The 17,076-nt window shown below is 43.4% G+C and overlaps 1 protein-coding gene across 5 annotated transcripts in view; it reads right to left on the reverse strand.

Moving 5' to 3' along the window:
• Window positions 1-17,076, reverse strand: part of MAPKBP1 (mitogen-activated protein kinase binding protein 1) — a 96,804-nt gene that overhangs the window by 31,099 nt on the left and 48,629 nt on the right. For all 5 annotated transcript variants that reach the window (XM_083837260.1, XM_083837261.1, XM_083837258.1 and 2 more), the window contains exons 4-16: window positions 16,636-16,698; window positions 15,979-16,036; window positions 12,832-13,002; window positions 10,894-11,031; window positions 9,864-10,046; window positions 8,642-8,802; window positions 6,295-6,484; window positions 5,153-5,299; window positions 4,044-4,228; window positions 3,841-3,932; window positions 3,342-3,467; window positions 1,501-1,571; window positions 931-1,052 (exon numbers count right to left, since the gene is read on the reverse strand). In XM_083837260.1, the coding sequence (XP_083693386.1) occupies window positions 931-1,052; window positions 1,501-1,571; window positions 3,342-3,467; window positions 3,841-3,932; window positions 4,044-4,228; window positions 5,153-5,299; window positions 6,295-6,484; window positions 8,642-8,802; window positions 9,864-10,046; window positions 10,894-11,031; window positions 12,832-13,002; window positions 15,979-16,036; window positions 16,636-16,698 (1,707 nt within the window). The remainder of the gene's footprint in view (window positions 1-930; window positions 1,053-1,500; window positions 1,572-3,341; window positions 3,468-3,840; window positions 3,933-4,043; window positions 4,229-5,152; window positions 5,300-6,294; window positions 6,485-8,641; window positions 8,803-9,863; window positions 10,047-10,893; window positions 11,032-12,831; window positions 13,003-15,978; window positions 16,037-16,635; window positions 16,699-17,076) is intronic.

Below are 17,076 nucleotides of genomic sequence, written 5' to 3' on the forward strand. Positions count from 1 at the left end.
CACCAATCATTTAAATGGTTTAAGAAACAACCTGGAAAGTAACGTAAGGACCTAAGACCGGGTGATAAAATATCAAGCAGATCATCTGATTTAAAATTCAGGTTTGATTCTCAATCAAGAACAAGTATAGCATGCTGGCACTGAAGGGAAGTAGAATGGGGGGGAGCGAACCTTGCCATGCCTTGTTATGGTTGCTAATGGTTATGTAGCAGGAACAGCTCATAATAAGCTCCTGCCAGTCTACCCTTACTATAAAAATACCTGTGGTTTCTTCATACTAAAAGAAAGGTTTAAGAGAGCAAGACCCTTTATTTACATGAGAATGCAAAAACAAATGTCATTTAGCAGTGGCATTGAGCTATGTCCAGAATTCTCAGCATGTCATCCAGATACTACAAGAGACACACAGCTATGAAGATTCTCCTTTGCTTTGAAGGCAGAAGCAGACAGGCTGGAGAAATCGATAAAAAGGGAGCAGAGAATGGACTCCACTTGTAAAAAGACAGTCACATCTAGTTCACTTTTAAGCTCCTGCAGTCCCAGCTACTTCACAGTACCACAAAGCTTCTCACTGGGCATACCTTTAAAAGTAAAAGTTACCATAGTGCAGAAGTTCGTGCCCCACAGCTCAATGATGTGCCAAGGAAGGCACACTTTCTCTCTCCAGTAGAAAGGCTTTGCTCTGCAGGGCAACCCAGCAAGAAGCCGAGAATCCAATGGACATTACTATACATCCACACTTGTTTGTTTGTTTGTTTGTTTATCAGCAAGGGAAAAAGCAGAGTTCAACCTCAGAGTTTGAGGTGAGACCTCAGATCAGTCTGAAAGTGCTGTGGCAAAGAATCAAGGAACAATGATGGGGCTCAGACTGCTCTGGCCAACTCATTTATGATTGCAAGAATATTTTCAAGACAAGAGGTGAAAACTAACCTGATATTACGATCCTGGCAACCGATAGCTGCATATTTCCAGCTGGGATCCACATCCATGTCATACAGAGTGGTCTTCCTAACAATGTGATGTGTTCGGGTAAACTGAACTCCTTCTCCTGTCTAAGCATGCAGGTAAAGGACTATGTCAAAATCAAGTAGTTAACCCATTATTAAAAACTTCTAAATTCAGATCCTCTCACACAGCCAACACAAACCAACACTTCCCTCTAACCAGGTGTGCTGAGAGCAGCTGGGACTGGAGGCACAGCAAACTCCTTCCTCCAGCCCATACTCTTTCACTACTCTTCACAATAGCTGGGACAGCAGAAGAAAAGCAGATATCCTGACAGTTCTCTACTTTGAATCTTGCTGAGAGAGGTCAGGCTGGGAGCCCTGCATGCTTCACAGAAATAGTTCTCTAAATGTAATCTCTTGTATTGAGACAGAGTGGGAGACACTGAGGCTGAAACAACAACAAGCACTTACAGAATTCTGATACTGCTCTTTAAAGTAGTTCCTTTATGGAGAGATTATTAAAAAAACACACAGCAAGCTGCAATAACTTTACCTTCTGCGCAGTGCGGAAATAGATGCTCTTGTCTGCTCCACAGCTTATCATTCTCACTTTCCCGTCATTGGCTGGAACAAAAAGGCAGGAGACGATCAAAAGATAAATAGAGATACAAGGTGGAGGAAATGCTTCCATTTATACCACTGCTCATTTATTCCAGACCTGATTAGCTAAAACTGACTCCTACCTTAGCAGTATGACACTGCAGCAATACAGAAGCCCCTTCTCAGGGACAAAAATCTGATAATGCTCAAAGTGCATGACGTCTTAACACAGAGGACTTATGCAACAAATTAGGATGTAATTCTGTCTTTTCCCCCAGTAACATGCTCACGTTCTTATTCTCTGTGTGCCACAGCACTCTGTGGCAATATGACCAGAGAAAGGCGGGTCACACTCAGTATAAGCTGAAAATGGACAATAGGCAATTTTTATTCCTCAAAATCAGTCACATATTTCTCGCTGCCCTTTCTTACTCAGGTCAGGATTTCCTTCTTCCCTTAACAATGTTTTGTAACCAATCTATTTCTTCATCAAAACAACACCTGAAAAAACTCAATGGAATGAAAATGGATACAATATCACACACTTGAGCAGCACCCACTTAGAGCAGGACTGCTTTTAGCTCACAGACTAGCACAATGGCCTAAGTTGCCAGGGCTTTCAGTGTGCCTCCCCCATCTAGCTCAGCTGGCTGCACTCAAAGCCAGCTCATTGTAAGACAGAGCTGTCAGAGAACTTTTGCTGGCCTTGGAGCTACTTGAGAAAAAGCCTGAAAGCGCCTCAGCAGAGGCTCCCTGAAAGTGCTCCATGAAGCTTCAGCAAGGTCCTTTCACCTGAGCCTTTCACTTGAGAGCTACTTTCAAGGTCAGGTTCTCGTCCTTGAACCCCAACTGAGCAACACTGCAGCAGCACTGCAGCTACACCTACACCTGGCCATGTACCCCACTGATCCAAACCCTGGCCCACACACTCTGCTTCCTGATTTGAACTCGAACTTGCCTTGCTGCTATAGATTTGCCTGGCAGTCGCTGAACTGGGACCAACCTTGCATACCAACTCCAGGCTGACCCTGACTTGCTGATTTGTCTTCCTGGCTTGTTCTTGGACCTGTCTCATCACTATGGATTTGTCTGGTGCTCTGGACTGCTGGCTGAATCTATTTACTGTCACTGGACTTAGTCTGCTCCACCTTGTTTAGGTACTGCGGGACTTTCCCATTGCCAGTGAGGCCACTAGCTCTGCTGGCCTTCCTGTCACCCTTGACTACTGGCTCCTCCTCAGCCAGTCCTTGTTGCTCCCTGACAATTGCACACCACACCACACTGATGTCTTTGACCACCAGAAGTAACAGAGTGCTGGGGATACAGTGTGCTCCATTATCATGAATGCAAAGCCTCACACTGGTTTGCAATGACAAATTTACTTGTGACTGGTTAATCCCAAAATATTTCTGTGGGGTTTTGGTTTGTTTTTTGTATTTTTTTTTTGGAGGATGACTGTTCCACAGCAGTTCCTACTAGGAAGAGCGTATAACCATCTGACATCGGTTAAAGGGAGTAAATCATTATAGAAAACAGATTTCTAAAGAAACTCCTGGGGATTCAATCAGGAGAGGATTTTTCAATGAAGAAGAAGGAGAAGGAAAAAATAGATGGGAAAAGGAGGCACCTTCTGTTAGGACTATAGCTACAGATGACAAGAAAAAGCAGCAGCAGCTTCAGCCTGACCTACTTTTAGTATTTAAGCAGTTCAAATTACTTCACAGACACAACTATGTCCAATGAGACAAGAGCTGTGTTTAAATCCAATGTTGGAGGGAGGTTGCGATTATCTACCTGCAAACTTCACAGCAGTGATGGAAGAAGAATGTTCATCCAGGGTCTGCTGCAGGCTGTAGTCCTTTCCAGCATCCAAGACATGAATCAATCTATCCCGACTGGCTGAAGCTAAGAGCTTTAACCCTGTAAGAAAGTTAAAAAGAGGGCAAGACCATTACTGAAAGCCCGTTTGTTCTTCCAATCACCATTTTAAAACAGCTTCTTAAGTCATCTTAGAAACAAAACATACTGTAGCAAACTGCAGGGATGGATGCTAAGAAATGCCCTTGAATTTGACACCACAATAGCAGACAGAACAAGTTTCAATCTTAACCTACAATATTCCAAGGAAGAGTACATGAAAGATGCTTTTTTCAAAGTCTCGGTCTACTAGCCCAGTGCTACAAGCCTGCTCCAAAATCCATTGAAGGTTCTGACATACCACGGCTGGACATTCTGACTTGTTCAACACTACATTCATATATATGCAAAAGGGAAGGACCTCGATTGCATTTACCTGTGTCAGGTTTGGAGTACTCCAGACATAGGATCTCAGAGTCATGGGCTTCCACCTTCAGCATTTCCTGCAGAGACTGCAACTCATATATCCTAAGACATAACACAGCTGATTTTAGTATGCTTAATAAAACCAGCAAAATCTGGTTTTGACTCTCATGCGGGCCCACCCCTCACCCTGCATGAGAAGTCACGTGGGATTACCTGAGAGTGCCTATCCTGTCCCCTGAGGCCAGGTGCTCCCCACTGGGACTCACGCAGACAGTGCGTATCCCCACCTTTGTATCCATCACTTGTGTGTCAGCTTTGTCTGCACTTCCTCCTGAGTTGTAATCTGTGTCCAGAAGTACCTGAGTGTTGTCATCTACATAGATGATTTTCATCAAGTCCTGGGAATACAATAAACCCAGAAAAATATTAACTAGACACAAAATATTAAAGTGAAGTTAGAAACATGGCTCCTGGCCCACATATAAATTTCACTGGCAGTAATTCTGTAGTTGGTGGTAACTTTTAGCTAGGAGCAAACATTTGGTCCCTTCATATTGCAGCATAAAAGTTTCACAGCTGTGTTTCACAACCACCATTTGCAAAAGATTACCCTTTGGCTGGAAACTATTAGCATCTCCTGCACAACAAAAAAAGCTCTGGGATTAGTGATTACAATGTAGTAGAGGACAGAGCAGGAACCTGAAAGACTTCTGAGCATCATCCAAGTCAGCCCATGCCTTTTGAGAGGAGTTCAAAAGAAGGAGCTTTTTCCACCATGAGCACGTTGCTGAAAACAGGCAGGTTAGGGCTGCTGTGCCCAAAGATCTTCCAATACAACTGGCAGCAGAAGCAAATGTCCATAAGCAATCACTGTACTGTGTGAGTATCCTCACCCTTAGTATAGATGAAGTGAGGGTAAAATGTTCCTCATTCAATTCTCTTGAGTCTCTGCCTCATTTAATAGAAATTTCCAAATGAATCTCCAAGTGGTTACACAATACAGAGATTGGGAAAAAGAAAAGCAGCCCTCCTGAAGCATATGGCATGAACTGTTTTGGAAAAGACTAAGCTTGGTGAATCCTTGGGTGATTTATGGAAAAAACAATAGTACCCAGGGCCATTTCAGACAAGCTGTCTTTACATCTGTTATTCCTGTTATGTTTCTTCAGGTCCACAGATTTTACTAGACTTGTGCTCTACTTCCAGAGAAGCCTGTGTTGAGTTAAAGGTCCAGAGAAGTCTGGGCCTTAACTTGGGAATACTTATGCATAAAAAAAGAGCAACCCCAAGAGCAAGGCGGTGACCAAACCCTGGGATCTTACATTGCTGAGGATGTTGCGGTGCAGTGCTGTGCCATGAATGTTGGAGCTCTCAGTGTTCCACAGGCGAATGGTGTTGTCAGAGGAGCAGGTGATGAAAGAACCAGGGGGGAGGCATGACTGATTGTTGTCCTTCACCTCTGGATACATCTAAGGGCAGGTAAAAGCAGCCTCTGAATGAGAGTGTCCTGCATTGGCATCCTACCAGGAGCAAGTTTCAAAACAGAGTAAATGAAAGAGCTGTCCTCTCTGCTTTGTAAAGGTGAGAGCCAGACAGGAGTTCTCCTAAGGAAAACCTGTTTCTAAACCACAGCTTCATATTCACTTCAAACAAATGCTGAATGAGCTTCCCTGAATATCCCTTTAAGAAGCCTGCAATAAGCCAGCATTCTTTGCTCCTAATGGTTCAAAGACCATGCAACAACACTGTACTGTTGTCTGATAATTTCAAGTACTACTGTGGATTTATAAACCACAAGGAAAGGGAGGTAAGTGATTAATAAATCCTCAATAAGTCCTCAACCTCTTCACATGTTCTTTCCACTTTTCCTCTTCCTTATAACTGTTAGGATATACATCAACGTATTATCAATTGCATTGTTTCCTGTATCTCCGTATCCATCCCTCTGAGGAAAAGTCAACTAGACAGACTGGAAGACAATAACCATTTGTGAATCTAATGCAGGATGTACTGGTAAATAGGTTAACAAATCCTGAGCTGAGATCTTATCACTTGTTTCATTCCTTTGCCTTTGGAGCACTTCCTCACCACAGACCTCAAACACCTATTTTTGAGGTCAGCAGTAAACACGCATATTGGTGAAAGAAGCTCTTCCATCCAGCTTTATCCTTTTCTGTCCCTTCTGTCACCTCCCACCTTTTAGTGGTGAGATATATTTTTTTCCCAGTAACACACTGCAATTAAAACATTTGGTCAGCACTTGCAGTGCAGCCAAAGAACTGCCTCCAGCTCCAACCCAAGCCCCATAACAACCACAGTAACCACAGAAAGAAAACTGAGTCAACTCTTTCTCTCCGCTTTAAGTATTTGTATTCAAATTTGGCAGCTCTTCAGATGACTTCCCCGAGCACGACTCGAAAACCAAGACTTGCACCTGCAGACGATGTTCCCCGTCTATCTTTACCTCAACGTTCCACACGCAGGAAGAGTGGTACAATGCAGAGTACACCTTGCCCACTTTCTTCGGGTCTTTGACATCCCACACATACAGGCTGTGGTCATTGTACACACAGGAGAGCCACTGGTTGGTGGGGTCAAACGTCAAAGCAATTGTGTCCGGATACTTCGCATCAGCCATACCAGAGAAAAGACGACTGTGCAAAGAGAGAACAACAGCCTGGTTAACTTGTGCTCTCCTGGGGTCTGAGCAAGGAGGTCAAGTATGGGAGTTCAAATTCACTGCGCGGATCTGGCTTGATCAACAACATACTGCAGCGTATAAAGGTGGAGAGAATAGCTGGTTGGGAAGGCCTGTCAGTTGAACAAGAAAAGTCCCAAGGGAAACTAGAAAGTCCCATAGCAAAAGTCATTCTCCTTACCATCCAAACCAGAGTCCCACCACAGGCAGGCATTTTGCTCTCCCTGAATGACCACCAAAGAGGACACTTGATCATCACTTGAGGTCATCATCATTTACCACTGCATAACAAAGTGGTAAAATCCAAGTCAAGCAATCTCAAAAGAAAGGGGAAGATGGAGGAATGACTTTTGATGTGTGCTACCTTCTGTTTACTGATTGCAGGAACTGCTCTTGTGCAGCACCAAGGGGAAGAGTGCTGCTACTTAAAATATAGGAGCACATCAGCACAGTGAACAAAGGAATAATTCATTTCAGCTGCCACTTGTCTGACATACTTCCCTTCCCCCCCTGCCCAGCACAAAGGCCAGCTTGGGGCTGCTTGGAGCACTCGTGAGATGGGCAACTGCAGATGGGCACAGTCCTTTCTAGGCAGGCAGGTTCTCTGAAGCAAACTTAAATACAGAGGGATTCTGTAGAAGAAGGAAACACTCCCTTTCCCAGGTTATAACACGATTGTGCCAATGTGAACCCTGTATTTCCTCAACAGGGGTCTTCTGTTAAGTGCTGCTGCCATGCACATAGAGAAGGAGCTATTCTCTTGATCTGAGGTGAACTCACCCATCTCACAGCACTGCTAATGGTATTGAGTAACGTAATTATAGCCAGAGTGTTAGGGTGTTGAGATCAGGCAATTTAAAAGGACTGATGGAGATGCAGGGTTGAGGGCCAAAATGAATCCAAGTACACCAGGCAATTGGAGCCCTGCTTCTCCAAGCAAAAAACTTTGAGGGCTAAGAGTGCAGCCCAGACCCTATCAAAAAATCAAGTCATGAATACAGTTGTGGGCAGTTGTGGACAACCAGCATCCCACAGAAAGGCTCTGGCATTTGAGGGAATATAAAGAGTCCTGTGTTTTCAAGCTTTTTGGAAGTAATAAAAAAAAATGTTAAGATTGTAATCAACCTTAAAAATGCATGCTTAAGAATCATATGAATGTTTCTACTTGACTGATGGATGAGAGCAGCAGACAGTACTTTTAAAGGGTCTGTGTATGCAATTGCTTGGCTTAGCACCACCAGAAACTGGTAAAACTTTAAACTGAGATAGTTCCTTTTCCAGCTTCATTACTGGATTATCGTTCCACTGATCCTCTGGAGGAGGGCTATGTAATGTACTGTTTGAACTTTTTACCTCAAGTTCCCAATAGAAGTTTAGAGAAAACATGCTGAGACACTCAAGAAAAAAAATAGTATATCTCTGTAGATGTTGGAACTCCAGATATCCACTAGAATGATGGCTGGTGGATTCATACACCTTTGGATTCCTTTTCCCACTAGGAAGAGCAGTGGAAAAGAGGCAACAGAAGACGACTGGGAAATTACCCATCTCAGAAGGTGAGAAATCGAGAGCCAAGGCAGAAGATACTGGGGCAATGGAGGAAAACAAGACAAAAAAGTACATGATTGAGGGAGGAGAAATCCTGAGGGAAACAGTAGGAGGTTTGGGTTGATAAAAGATTGCAACAGAGCCTTTGAAAAAATACCACACGAAAGCCTGGGCATCTGTTAACAACGTAAGGAAGTTGCTACAGAGAGTCTTCAGCCCTTACACCAGCAATAAGCAAAAGATGTGCCATGGTACAGAAGCAAATGAAGTGTGCCGCAGCATCCTGTACCCTCTCTGCCTGTTTGCTCAGAGCAAACTAAAATCAAAAGTCCACCAGACCTGAGCAATTCCAGGGAGATGAGGAAGAAGACGTGCTGTGTAATCTAGCAACCAGCTTTGGGCTTTAGCACAGCCATGCCGGGCAACGCTGTTAGAACTCAGGGAGATCTGCCACACACTGCCAATTTTAGTCCATAAAAAGAGCACAATCCAGATGGCAAAAGCCTGGGGAACAGTTTTAACCCACACAAGCCTCCCCTGCCCCCTTCAATCCTCTCCACAGTACCTGGCCTCAGTCACACTTGCGATGTCTGTTCCCAAGAAATGCGGCTTCGGCAGCGTGGTGACAAAGTGAAGGTTCAGAGGGTTAAAAATCCGCACAGTGCCATCAGCGCAGCCACAGAAGATGTAATCATGATTCACGGAGATGCAGTTTGCCACAGTGGTCTGAAGAGGACATAGTACAAGGCTTGTGAGCAACGCACTTTCACTGCAAAGGTCACCAAACACACAACAGAGAGAATAGCAAATTGACAGACAAAGGAATCATGGTCAGAGAAGTGAAGTGAACTCGAGCCCTCTGGGACTAAGAAAAAGGCTAAAAATCCAGATTACTTTCCTGAGGAGCTTCCACCTGAGCCGTATTCTGAACATTGTTTTTTGTTCCTTTGTTACATTCAGTATCACCGTCAGGCAAGCAGCACCTCTCCCTGTAATATTGCACCAATACATTACCTGTCCAAGGGGACAAGAAAAAAAAAAGAAAAAAAAATGTTCTCCCCCCTTCCAATGGGATCTCTACAAATGGCAGAAAATGGTAAAAATGGACTGTGACGAAACAGGGATGAGTTCAATGCAAAACTGTTTTCCAACTTACTGTGAAGCTGTCTGTATTCTGAACGAGAGTGAAAGGCAGAGTTTAGAGAAGAGAGGAAAGAAAAGAAGAGGTATTTCACTTGAGAGAAAGCATGGAAAGATTTTTGCCTTGGTTTTAATGCACTGGATTCTTTCAGGTGAGCATCTTACATTCAATTGAAATGAAAATAAGCCCTATAAAATTCTTAACTGTAGGCCGACCTGCTATTTTAGAATAGCCAAACCCACTACCTCCTACCTAGGGAACCTGTATTTGAGACACACGAGCCAGGTTAGACACTGCAGAGAGAGTAGAAATCAGAATCCTTCAAATACTCCTACTTACATGGGCCAACTAAGGAAGGACAACACAAGAGTTGCCAAAGCTACTTCAGGACATTGCTTTTCCGGAAGGGCAGTTACTGTAACACTGAGACTTGAGAATGAAAAAGTCTCAATGATTAATAAAATCCCTCTGCCAAGAAGCAATGCCATTTTGTCCGGCTTTCCAACCAGAGTAAGTCACAAAGTGGCAGAGGCCCAATGACTCTTACTTCTGGTGGCCAGCTTGTGCTGAGTGCCCTTTATTATTTGTTGTTCCTGCTCTGCTTCGGCAGGCATGAATATTACAGGACAGACAGAACAAAACTCACCCTCAGCTCCACCCATTTGTCTAACAGTCTCTTTTCATTGAATTCACACAGCAGGCCTGAGGATGTGATACAGAAGGTGCTGTCAGCTTTTTTGCCCCTTCCACATGCCACGTCTGCAAAGAAGTTGTTCCTTAGCTCTCCAAGCAATCCTGAGCGACCTAGCAAGGGCACTGTAGCATTGACCTACCAATAAAAAAAACAGTTTGTTAGAAACACAGCAAGGCACTCCAGGCAGACAGACTTACTTTATTTTTAAGAACAACAAGCCTTAAGTGCTGAAGAGCCTCAAAGAAAGGGAACTGCAAACAGCTTACAAGGAAATGTAGTGACACGTTTTACTTGCTGCAGACCCACTGGTTGCACAGTGTACTGGGACCATCAGTGGAACAGAATACGACTAGTGCCACCAAAACTCAGCATAAAAAACATACAACTCAGAGACAGCAACCCCCCCCCCCCAAAGAACCACCTTTTTTCATGGCCAATCTGTGATTTATACCAAATGCCAACAGGTGCTCCATGCATGAAGTAGGACCATCTGTTCATAAGCACTCAAAAAACGAGCAGACATGGATTCTGTCCCCCAGAGAAGAAGAGGACAGATAAAAGGTTAAACACTTTACTTGAAACTTCAGAAATAACATTCACAACCTCTTGAGATGCTCATACCAACATCAAACAGCTCTCCCTACTTCTGTGCTGCAAGGAGCTCAATAACTGCAGCTCTTTTCTATTTTTTCTCCTTTGGAATATGTGACTACTAAAGAACAAGCATGATTCTATGCAGCCCCAGCAGCCATGCCTCTTCTTCAGCACAGGATAAAACAAGCTTATGGTGCCTCTGCAGCAGCATGCATTTGCTACCATCCTACAGGGAGATTAAAACCTGAGAGCCAGGTGTGGACGGCTGCTCCTGAACCCCAGCAAAATCAAAGAATTCCCAGCTCCCACAGCTTACCAGGGCAAAATCCACCCTGCCATAAGACAAAAGTGCTTGTTCACAGCTTGACCTCAATAAGCTTTTTCTCACCTTGGAGGTTTTGCTATCATCCAGGTACCAGAACTTGATGTGCCGATTTCCAGCAGTGACAAAGTAACTGCAGTCCTCTGAGAATGACACAGCTGTCACTTTACTCGAGACTTTGTTGGCTGCCACAACAATGTTTTTCTGGAAACATAATCATTTAGATAGCTTAATTTCTTTGCTCAGAAGAAAAGGAAACTCATTTCAATTACAGGCATATACTCATTACAAGAGCTGCAGCAGGGAAAAGATGAGACCCAAACTATTACCTGTTCACCCCAAATACAACCTCCCCAGCAGAAGCTGGGAGCACTGATTTGGCAGATAGCACATTTACATTCAATTACACATCCACATCAACTGGGACTGAGAACAAGTCAGCAGTCACTAGTGACTGCAGGAACTGGCGTCTGAGCCTCCACTCGCTGGTTGCCCAATCACAGGGAACTCAAAGCAAACCCATTTCCCTTTCTAAACAGAAAGGCACACTGTAGGCGAGCACAAGGAGGAGCTCTCCCAGCCTCCAGGCAGCAGTGTAGGTAAAAGGCACTCAAGATAGGGAACAGATATTTTCCATAAGGAAAACAGTACTGGTTCCTCCATAAATTCTCCCTTCTATTTAAAGGCAGAAAGCTTTATAGAAAGACCCAGAACACTAAAAGCCCATGCCTGTACTAGAAGATACAAAGCAAAATTTGCTGCACCTCTCTGTGCACTTCAAAAGGTCAAAAGTTTAGGAAAAGGAGAAGAAAATGGACTGTGGCAATGATAGGGACATAAAAAGGGAATGGACATTGTCCAAGCAGAACAGGCAGATGACAGGAGCTCCTTGTCCCCAAGACCAGTTCTCAGTTTTACTCCTCCCCATCTTTCCCCAGGGAGGAGTGGTAGAAGTTTGAGTTTAAAAAATATATTTTTTTACAAAGCCACCTGTATGCAGTCCCACACGTGCTGTGCATTATGTTAATCTTCGAGTTTCTACTTTCATTCGCGTAACTTGAAAGAACCAAAAGACTGAGCACTCAATTTCCAACCCTGACACACATGCTTAAAGCATCACCACGCAGGTCAGCTATACAAAATAATAGAAAGGCCAAACTTCAGCTCATGTGGGAGAACTAAATTAAAGCACAGGAAATGTGATGAAGAGGGTAACAAACTAAATAAGCAGACTCATAAGCTACATCACATGAGATTTAACAGATGCACTGAAGTGTGGTTTTTAAAACACATCTTTTAGAGAGGGTTACTGCACCTGAAGAGGTTGCAGGAGCTGACCCAACACATAAATGCTTAGCTTTTACTAATGCAGAAGGCTCCAAGCCTACGTAGCGTAAGCCTGCCTACAAATGTGTGTGTGGTTTTTTGTTTTGTTTTCAATACAAAAAACACACACTTTAATGTTTTTTAATGGATAAGACAAAGGCATTATTTCCACACAATGTTGCCTCAACCCAATGGCAGACAGCATGGCCTCCATCATCTTTCTTTAAATTCCCATTCCAAATCATCAAGGATGGAATTGAAGCATTACAGATGCTGACACAACAAAGGCAAAATGAGCCAAGGGCATCCACTACACCAACAAAGAATCCCTGGTTGATGAGAGTTTCCTTCCTCAACCTCGTAAATTAGCTTTCTAACAAACCTCTAAAAAAGCACATGGCTTTGACAAGGTTTCAGAGCCCAGACTTTTCTGACAGGACAGCAAGATGTCAAGTGTCTCCAAGTCTGGAGAATATCCCCGCACTGAAGTGATTTAGACCATCCCTAAGGGACCATAGCTTTCTCTCATGTCCAAGCTTGTCTGCATCTATGAGTGTCAAAAAAACAAACACAAAAAAGGGCAGAAAGCAAGACAGAACTGAAATAGCTTAATGACAGACTGCCCACTCTTTTTAATTTAACAACTCTGTAGTCCACCCAACCTCCTGAAGAGCTTACCTTCCACGACCACACGTTGACAATCATGTCATGCTGGTACCCCACTGACACAATGTACTTGGAGCTGGGCGAGAATGCCACACAGGCCACCCCATACTTGTGCTCTTGGAGCTCGGCCACCTGGGTTCTCTCAGCGACATCCCACACCCGAACAGCCGGCATGTGTCCGCTCTGGAGGGGAGAAGAACACACACGGAACAGGAAACGTAACTCTTGAGGGCAGTTCTGACAGATTCAAGCATACATAAGTGGGGGGGCTTGGAAAAAGATGTCTAGTTGCTGGAATCACAGCAGGGTGAGGTTAGACTCAAGTTCTTTCAAATCTTTAAAGCCCAAGTTGAGGCTGCCAACCTAATGAGCATATGCATTTCAACAGGTGTCTGAAGGCGCTAAGACTACCTCCCTTGCTTTAATCCTTTTCTTACCCTCCTCACAAAACACCCAAAGACTATAACACTACCTTTCATGTACATCCCTGATCTTTGCAAAGGGAATTCATGGCCAGTTTCTGAAAAAGATTACGTGACATTGCATCTCTGGACTCAGTGCAATGAAAGGCATTGGACACAACATGGACATCAGAGATCCCAAACCAGGTCATGATGTGACTGTTCAAGTTAATTATCACGCACCATTTCAGAGAGGCATCTGGGAGACTAACAGCACCATTTCTGTCACAAAGGTAACACATGAATGCATGCTGCCTGAAAGAATATGGGCAAGGTAGTACCAGAGAAAGGCATTGAGAGAATAGATGTCCTTTGTCTTTATGTTTGTTGTCAAAAGAAAGAGAAGCTCATAGACTTCAGAAATGCTAAGTCAGCACCTTTTGCCAGACAATTCATTTTTTTCTTTAGTTATTTGTTATTCAAGCAAAATAAAACGAAGCAGAAGATGAGCTGAAATGTTGGCCAAGAATGTGCCTGATGAGCAAATCCTACTCAAGAGTCTATCACGATTTCACGTTGTAACGTTGTAATCTGTCAAAACGGTAGCTTGCCCGATAACATTTCCATGGCAACATGGCAAAACAGTACCTTTTCTGATCAGGGTTAAGTCGTTTGACTGTGTGGGAGAGGCAACTCCGAACACAAGAAGGAGAAATCAAATCTTTAGCAACTCAGAACTGTGAATGTTTAATTGTCTTGTCCAAAAGCTTTTGCTTGTAGCCCAGAAAAGTGCTATGGTCAGATTTTGCTGCAGTTAGTGCAGTTCTCCTGCACAGCAGAGCTCAGGTCTGAAGCTGGCTGTCAAGATGCTACAGTGAGCTAAATCAGCTGCTCTTTCAAGCAATTACTGTACTTAAACAAATGCATATGCGTGTATATACATATATATATTTCCTAACATCTTAGCATAAACCTGCGGACCTTAAGAAGTTGAATTCATATTCAATCATATAATAAATGTTCACCAAAAGCAAGCTCTGCGTCATCCCCATGCACGAGCAATTTATGCCTCCATAGGGAGAAAAAAAATTAATTTTCCTTTGTATTGAAATATTCAAAAGACATTTGATGTGCATGGTATGCCAAGGACAAATCTCTGTGCTCTCCTTCCTGAAAAGCCAGTCGTGCAGGAAGCTAAGTTGCTAAGAGGCAGAATTAGCATGAGGCTGCTAAAAGCGAGTTTGACAAAGTGAACTCAGTAAGCATTTCCCTGGGGGACCACCCACAGGACCAAGCAAGAAGAGACTGCTGACACCGGCAGGGGACACCACTCCACCAAGTTCGAACTCAAATGTCAGGCATGTGGGAGGATACAAAAAGAGAAATGGCCTTACAACAGGGCAAGAGGAGACATGTTTTGCAACAAGGCAAAAAAAAAAAACAACACATCAACTTTCAAGTATAACTGGAAAAGCTTTTTTTTTTTTTTTTTAAATCAAAACTTGCCCTTTGCCCCAGTGAAGTGTCAAACTGGAAAGCTTGGGTTGTCAGTAAGAAAAATATCCACTTCATTTTTCACGTCTTTTTTTACCTCACATGAAAAGAATAGAGCAGCAGAGAGGTACAAAAAAGTTTGTTTTTTTTTAATTTATTTACTTATATACACATAAAAGAAAATTACATATAAAATTATAAGGCCTTTTTTTATATACCTTACAACTTCTAGAGGATAAGGAGCAATTAAAAACAAATTACAGTATAAAATCTTGTGCTTTCACTAAAAAGTTAACAACAACAAAATCTCTGATGCTCTGATGGAATATCCATGTTTGTGTCTTTTGTGTGTGCCAAGGTAGCCTCCATCTCAAAACACTACTGTTTCTACTGTTGGCCTAATCCATGCAGGATTCAGGCTAGGGAGCTTCCCAGTGGCATGACAGCTGCCATCACAGTGACTGCTCCAGGGACCTCTGGAGTGAACAGCCTCCTTGACAGGGCTGTGATATACTTCTCTGTGGCTGAGGCTCAGGAGGGGACGTGTTTCACACATGCTCACTCCCCATGTCTTACAGAGGCACAGAAACTAATGATAAATTATTATTAATCACACACAAGAGCAAACTGAGCCCAACCATAAGGGGGACAGGCAACATTTCTGTGGATTTCTAACATCCAGCAATTCCAAACTCATGACATACAGTCCATGTTCTGAACTTCTCATGCACAATAGAGATGCGGTGGAGTCATCCTTATTCTCCCCCTTAGGCATGTTTGAAAAGAAGTAATTGTCGCCCCCAGCCAAACATACAATGCCAAACCACAGGCACCAGCATCTTTTGTCACTATTCCTAAAGCTTCAATCCACATGCACTTTTCACTTTTTCCACAACACTGTTCAGCTTCAGCTACTTCCTGAAGTCCTGAAGGAACAATGATAAACTCTGTCCAAGATTAAGGACCATCCAAGTACTCTTCACTAGGCTAGAGTAGAGCCATGCTGTGTTCCCTTTCGCTTATTTTCACGCTATCTTCAGGCCACAGAAGCCACCCCAGAAGATCTGTCCCACAAACCGATGAAAGAAAGCACACTAAAAAACTGCAAGCAGGAGTCCAGAGCCACCCATAATCCAGCTGGTCCACCCAAAGATACAACATTAAAAGAGATTTCTGTGTAAAGGTAACTCACTGGCTTGATTTTTCTAACACTCTACCATGCTTCAAAATGTGCTGGACAAGGTGTGTCTCCTCTCACACTTACCTCTCCTGTAACCAAATATTTTCCATCTGGAGAGAAAGCAAGTGCTGTAATTGTTTTCCTAAAACAGAGAAAATGACACTGAGAAACATTTCCAACATGTGATTTCATTTCAATACACCATGACTGGGGAGTAGGCTGGGACAAACTGGAAAGAGGCTCAAATCACATGTAATAGCCTGACATAATAGTTTTCTTTTACCAGACGTCTTAACACTTGCCCTGGTGATTCCCTGGTGCTCAAGTCTGTAGCAGCATGCCTACAGCATTGGAAAAACTCCAGAAGTCAAGGTTTATCTTCATATTTATGCCTTTATTCCAGACGCAGGACCATGTCCCAGTCCTGGCTCCAATAATGAGGAAATAGTTTCAGGTAAAAAAAAAAAATCATACAGATACCATGGAGTTCTTGCAAGACTCCCTCCATGTCATGCCTGCAAAAGTTCCTCATGAGGCCACAACATTTCTGAGCTGTTGCCTCATCAATAACAGCACCCCACATTAGAAGGAGCTAGAGTCGAGCCAGCAGGCAGCCTCTCCCCAAGGCAACCCTCACTGAAAGGGGATTTAGCCGGAGCAACAACTCCCACTTTGTTCAAGCCATAAAAACCTTGAAATTCATCTCCCACAGAAAGCAAGCCAGCTTGAAACTTCACTCACCTGGAACTGTTCAGAATATGGTGTTGCTTATTTTTTCTGGGGTTGAACAGCACAACAACACACCTAGATGGAGGAAACAGAAGAACAACATAAGTATTTGTATAAAGAAAAAAAAAAAGCCATCCTTGCTGGCAGAGCAGCAGCATAAGCAGCCCAAAAAAGCTGTTCCATACCCCAGCCTCATAGGCTGAGCTGTGCTTAACTGGGAAATGCAAAGGGAGAATTGCACGTCTCTCCCATGTTGAGGTATACCGTGTGCTAGTATCACAAATAATTGTCTCTTGCATCTGTGAGCCCTGAGTCTCTGATTGTTCAAACTGTACAGAAAGATTAGTCATGAAAGTCTATGCAATGGCCCTGATGGATTAGGTTCCCTGCCATAAACATGACCCTATGTACTGAGCACCAAACCATCGCGTCTAGACCAGAGCAAGAATGTCA

The sequence above is a fragment of the Anser anser genome, assembly GCF_964211835.1.
Source record: "Anser anser genome assembly, chromosome: 5".
Classification (NCBI taxonomy): domain Eukaryota; kingdom Metazoa; phylum Chordata; class Aves; order Anseriformes; family Anatidae; genus Anser; species Anser anser.